General features: G+C 44.3%; 1 protein-coding gene across 1 annotated transcript in view; it reads right to left on the reverse strand.

The window, feature by feature from the left end:
- Window positions 1-6,730, reverse strand: part of PCCA (propionyl-CoA carboxylase subunit alpha) — a 478,959-nt gene that overhangs the window by 11,732 nt on the left and 460,497 nt on the right. Inside the window, exon 24 of the mRNA XM_017861220.1 lies at window positions 2,502-2,642. Coding sequence (XP_017716709.1) covers window positions 2,502-2,642 — 141 coding nt within the window. The remainder of the gene's footprint in view (window positions 1-2,501; window positions 2,643-6,730) is intronic.

Genomic DNA, 6,730 nt, shown 5'->3' on the forward strand with positions numbered 1-6,730 from the left:
TTCCTTGAAAATTACACTAAGGAGATTGACTCCATTATCTCCCAGCCATAAAAGGGGACTCCTTCGGCTATTGTTAGTGGGGGGGAGGGGGGAGGGGAGGTGGGGGGGGGGCACAACATGGCCCCGTGGTGTTACAATCATTTAAAACCGCAAAACTTCAGCATGACAAGTAGTGTTTTCTCACAATGGCCTCAAGTTCCATGCCTCTGGTCCAAGGAAGCTGCTTGTGTTTTAATTACACTAAGCAGAATTTAACTATAGAAGTTGTTCTAAGAGCCGGCGATGAAACTTCTCGGGCCGCACTGGGTTTCGGTATAAGTGGTTTGGGACATTTTTCACAAGCAGTAATTCAAGAGAAAAGACTGTTTCATCAAAACACAATGGCACAGAATATGAAAGGAAGTTCTGCAAGTACCAAAAAAGACAAAAGCAAGTATACACCGCACCTGAGCAGGCCCCGCAAACAGAACTTAGGAGCAAGCTGACAGATCCGAGGCCCTGAGCCTGTTCACTACGTGTGCCCCTCAGGTACTCTGACTTTAAAGGAATGCAGAAAGTATTGGCCCCATTGCTCTGCGGTAATATATTTTTAACAGTTAGTTCTCAAACCATTCTTAATGAGTACACATATTTAATTATTGGTGGGTGTTATTAATATCTGAGCTACATCAATGAACTGAGGACTGATATCACATTGTTCCCATGTACGAAATGCCTTGCTTTTCTACATTCAATTATCAACCAGGAAATGGAATGTACAAAGGCCAGACCCTTTCTGTATGTGGGAAAGTCAGATCAGGAGCCAGCAGCTGTTAAGAAACCAGAAGGCTGCGCTCATCTGGCCTTGGGAGCGCCCCGTTTCCTGCCTCTGAGCAGCCTCCTTGAGGGCTGCTGGGCTAATGGCCCGGGCTGCAGTCTCACCCTCTTGCCCTCCAGGCTTGAGGCAGAAGTGGTCTCCCTCCTCCCTGCCCGCCCGCCCTCCACTGCGGTTTGGATTCAGGTGTTAGAAGAGGATTTAAGGAAAACATTTACTTGAAACACACACACACACACGATTTTATAATTAAAGTCACATAATTAGGAGTGACAAGCTCAGGCTGGCAGTATGCAGACTGTACGACTTCCGGAAAAAACTTAAGAAAAATGAAACGAAACAAAACCCTTACATTGTTTACGAACCTACATATCTAGCACTAGAAGATTCCACTGACAGCTCTGATAATGTCATGTGCAAGTGAACAATTCTTTATGTCAAGGCCAAGAGACTATCCTCTGATGACCCGAATTCTGGAGAAGGAAGGTGCCCTCCCTGAATTGTACACACCACACACACACGCAATTTTTCTTATGGCCTCTCCCAAATCCTTAACACTTGGGCATTAGACAGTCTTAAAGAGGGCTTTCTTCCAGGAGTATCGATGCTTTCAAAGCAAACAGCAACGCGCAGCCACGCAGCCTCTTTCACGCCTTTCTGAAAAAGCGGATAATTCTATTTCTGTATCACCAAGTAAAGAAAACTTTAAGTTGTTTTTCTAACCTCGCATATTAGTTTCAGGGCTGATCATTCAAACTACTAAAACTGATGTTTTCTTAATATTCACATTTATGGCAAATATTTTTCCAGAAGCCAATGCCAACTACCTGATTTTTTCCTCAGTGGTAAGCGGATATTTTATCTATACTAATTGAGAAATCAGGAGGCATTAAAACGTAAACCCCAGTGGCCTGAGATACAACATGGAATCACCACCTCATCCACGAGAGACAGTCACGTCTGGCTGCTATTTTCCTGCACGTGAATAAAAAAGCAAGTATTTCAGTGGCCCCAGAAACCTTCCGGGCGCCTCCTAAGTTGTTTTCTTTGCACTTCTGCTGCTCATCAGTAGAGATTTCTATCCATGTTCTAAGAAAATGTGTGCATCCTACCGATTCATCCATAGTAAGTTATCTCGAGGAAATAATACAGCTTTGATTTGTGCTTTAATGTCACAAGATCAAGATGAAAAGCTTCAAACTGTGATGCTACATTTCATTTACTAACTCACGGAAGTGCTCTGGTACTGTCCAGATTGCAGAATTAACCTTTCCTCCGCTCTTCTTCCCAGTTAGACATTTGTTCCAGGAAAATCATGCAAAAAGTTCCTCATCGGAGTCTTATTCCCTGGCATGACTTCTTCATGGACGCTTTGAGCACAGCATACTAGAGAGTACTTTTAGGGCAAGTACTTCCCAAAACACTGCATTTGCAAAATGACAGAATGAATCTGGCCTTCTTTCTGCTCCACTCCCAGATCATTTGGGAGGGGAAGTGCTGAGGGTCCTGGCACAAACCTAATGCAAACGTGAAACAGGTTGACAACACACAAAATCGACTTTGCTGTTTGGTGGAGGTCAGTTAAGAAAGAACTGCAAAGAGCTGAATCGTGCTGTTCCGTTAGCCATCGTTCTGGAAGGGGAAGTCTGAGACCAGCATGTCCTGCAGAGACACACACAGCCCTTACCGTGTCTCCAGGCTTGACAGAGACGGCCACCACCACTCCGGGCATTGGGGAACGCAGAACACTGCTTGTGTCCTCGGTCACTTTTTCCAGCATAAATTTGTTCAATTCTGCGGCGAGTTTGGTTAAGATATTCACCTTGTACTGAAGGGAGAAACAAAACGAAACCATAAATGAGTTCAAATGAACTTTCCCTCAAAAGTAACATCCATTCTAAGTCAATTTTTAGCTTTTTAATTCAAATCACAGTAACAGCCTTAAATTCAAATGGTTATCAATTGCTGCACACATCAAAATATATTTGTTCCTGTCATATATTATGAGCTAGTTATTTCAGAAATACCTTGAAATAAGGACTATTCCAGTTATTAATATTAATCATTGATAAATATCATCCTGTATCATCAAGAAAAACATCCCAAAACGTTACAAAGAAAACTGAGAATTTTACTTGTATTCCCTTTACCGCCTACAAACTTATCCCCATCAAGGAAAATCCCGTGAGCTAGGCAGGCCTCGGGGATGGAGGAGGTGACGTGTGGACAGGCGCCAGTAGATGGCAGCAGATGGCTGTCGCAGCTTCCCACAGCCCTCCAAGAGCGGCTGCGCTACGTATCAGTAAGTTAAGACAATGGGGTTCAGTGTTCATTTTGGGCAAAATAATATTTGAAATTCCATTTTTTCAGTGACAAAAACTGTTATATTCATGACTTAAAAAGCTGGCTTTTCTTAAAGGCACTACATAGTCTTTCTGATGTAACAAGATGGTTAGGAAAAGACGCAAGATAATGAGAATGCCTTCTGCACTGACAGACAATAACATCAAGATGTTATAAACACTGATGGAAAATATGCACAGACAAGTATATTCACAGCACCTTCTGTAGGTGGCTCTCACACAACCGGGCATATTCAGGGCAGTTCAGTGAAGCAGAACATTTCAAAAAAGAGAATTCCTATCTTCTCTGTGAGTAAATCTATGAGCTACAATTTGGTCTATCCAAACAGAAAAAAGATAAAATGGTTTGAGGAAGTGTCTCTCGGTGAAATTGGAACCACTACCCGAAGATTTCTGGATCCCTACCAGGTCTGATTTCTCTTGGGTAAGAAAGAAGCAGCAGTGAGACAGCTCCATTTTCTTCAAAAAAACAAAAAACAAAAAAACAACCTGCTGTAACTCAAAGCCTCCTGTGGGCATCATGGTGGCAGGGATGCAAAAACAAAATACAATTCCCCCTTTAATTCTGTATGGGGATGGCGGGGTCTCTAAGGGCCTCTTCACAGGGCCTACTGAAAAGGGTGGGGGGAGAGCTTTGATGGCCAAAGTTCCAAGTGGATTTGCGACACTGTGACAGGTTGAATAATAACATCTTTTGCGTGTTTCTTTACTCCTGAGTGTGTGTTTTGCAATCAAGGCATAGAAGCATCTGCCAGTTTCTGAAGGATATGATCCTTAAGTGAAATTACAGTGCAAATAAAAGCTTTTTGCTCCTATTAAAATCCATCTGAGTCATAAGTGGTGAGGGAAAAAGCGAGGAGAGTGCACGCTGCTGTCAGTCTAACAAACATTCTGGGCAGAGGGACTATTTATCAGTGATGAATTGTACCTCCAAGTCCTTCATTAAATCAATGGGGGAGGGTGTGGAGGGACAGAGGGGACTATAATTGGACCAAATTGCACAGTTTTTGTATCTGTGCTGTCTGCCATAAGGGAAAAAATCCATCACTAGAGGCATCAGACTCGACAAAAAAGTTACTTTTCTAGTTGGTGTGGCCCTGAGCTGCGCCTTCTATACGACTGATTTGCAGCGTGCCTCGTTCAGTTTTCAGCATAGCACACAGGTCTATTCTTTTTCTTGTTTTGCAGAATTCAACTTCAAAATGTGAAGCCTGAATCCAGGAAAAGTATCTTCATACATTGAGAATATGATTTATACCACATTTCACCACAGTGGATATGCTCCCAAACTAAGTTTAGTTATATCACAGATCAGCCTGCATACGAACAAAGTGCTAAGACTGTATTTAGCTTCATTTCTCCCCAGAAATTACAAGATTCTGACTAACACTGGATCCTTTTACTATTTTTATAATTTTCATCTTTCAGATTCCTTTCTCTGTAGGACTCCTGCTTTGCTTGGAAAGAGATGTAAAAGAGTCACAAACTCAATGCCTTCAGATGCAGTCTTTGTTACTGAGGAGATGTTCCTTTTCCTTTTGTATTTGTTTATTGTTCTTAAATCTGTTTGGGGGATAAGTGACTTATTGTAATAGCAAGTAAAAATAACAATGGGGTCAACTCCTCCAGAGAGGCCTTGGTGCAAATAGTTGGTTTAGAAATGACCTTTCTGAATATAAAAAGAGAAGGCAGAGAGAGATTCTCTTTTTAAGATTACCTTTGATGTTGTCCTGACCCCGTGAGTGTACCACACAAACACGCCTTCTTAAAACAACCTCTCAGCTGGCCTGTGCTGTGCCGCATGGGGCGCGTGCCGGGATGGGGCCCACGCGGGGTGCAGCACATGGGTCCATCAGAATGAACTGCCTGGTGAGAACCGTAAAAGCTTTTTGCTGCCCCAGAAAAGAAGTCATTTAAGAATGTACACCAGGACTTTCCAAGCTGATGATCACAACTGCTATTTATTGGCGTCTCTGGATTCTTCGGGGGCACAGAGCAGCCAATGTTTTGTGAGACTTCAGGAACGTGCCCCTACCTGGACCGCAGGGTACAAGCTCAGTTTCACTGCGGGCATTTAACTGTTCCTCAGCGGTTGTGCGAAACTCCCAGAGAGGGTTTTGATTTTAAGTTTTTGTGGTTGTTTTCAATCAGATAAACCACAAAGTTGATGTCTGAGGGTAGGAATCGAAGACTCTGAAGGCTCGTGGACAGGACAGAGTAGCAAGATCCCAGCAGCAGCCAGGTTTTCCCGCTGCCTGGGTAGAGTGAGGAAAATGCCAGCATGGGTGACAGGCAGCTGCCTGTGGGTGGGGCTGGGCTGCCATGGAGCCGGAAGATGATCCGCGCCAATGAGCTCAGGGCTGGTCAGTGCGTGGAACTTCACTCCTTCACTCCGCTGGCTCAGGAAGGCGTTCTCCAGACCACACAGCCAAATGAAAAAAATGTTCTTGAAAAACAGCTCACCACATAGGTGAGAACAGAACAGGTGCTCTCTGGGCTTGGCCCGGTGGGACTCCTCAACCCACATACGACAGTAATGGGAGGGAATTAGGTGTTATCTAATGACCCAGTGATGGAAAAGTGACCCCAGGCCTGGTCTCTAAGCAAATTAATTTTATGGCCTCTACAGTGTGAAACCACATCTAACAAGACAATTTCTCCCAAAAATTTAGAAGAAAGAAAAGGAGTCACAGCTGACATGAAAGGGTCAGGAAGAAAGCCACAAGAGCTGGACAATGATAAGAAACTCCAGTGGGCTTGTTTTTAAAATTGACACGCAGCTCTTCCATGGGCCTGATGAAAGGCTGGGGGCTGAGTGGTTGCTGCAGGAGGAGGCGGCTAGTCACAGTCTGGGTGAGAGAGGCACATTATCACTGGACTTCATTCAGAAAAGCATCCTGTAACTGGGCATGTGTGCCTGCACCCCAGCACCCCAGAACCCAGCACCCCAATGACAGCAAAGAATCACCCACTTTGAGACACACTCCACTCTGACGGGCACACAGAATACCACCCTGGAGGCTTCTGTGTTTGTATAGTACATGCACCTCCTTACAGTGTGAAATCCACCCACTTCTTTCCACAGCCTATAGAAATACCAGTAATGTAATTCTGCAGACCCCACACGCTCATGTGTTGCAATGATTCCGAGGTCTGCGGCTGCTCCCTAGGTGATCGCTTGCAGTTTGCTGTACAGTTTTCAGCTGTGACTTCAGAGCCTCCAGTGCCACTGTTAACCTCTGTTCCTCTTCAAGTGGGCTCACTTCCAGTTTCCATTTCTAATTCATTCTTCCAGTAACAATTAGGACACGTACAGTTGACTGACTGTTAATGTTCTTTCACGTCCTCAACTGCTGCCATCTTGGTCAACACCAACTCAAGGGCAGGTGCTATCTTTGACTGTAAATCACTGTGCATCAGTTATCTTGAAGCACTGGCCCAATACTGTCCACGGAACCCTCACTAAGTAAGGTGGCAGACACTTCCAAACATTAGGCTCTCTTCCTAGTCAAGGTTTTACACCTTCTGGCCCCAAAGGTCTCCAACATTAATC

The sequence above is a fragment of the Rhinopithecus bieti genome, unplaced genomic scaffold, assembly GCF_001698545.2.
Source record: "Rhinopithecus bieti isolate Rb0 unplaced genomic scaffold, ASM169854v2 scaffold_2254, whole genome shotgun sequence".
NCBI classification, from domain to species: domain Eukaryota; kingdom Metazoa; phylum Chordata; class Mammalia; order Primates; family Cercopithecidae; genus Rhinopithecus; species Rhinopithecus bieti.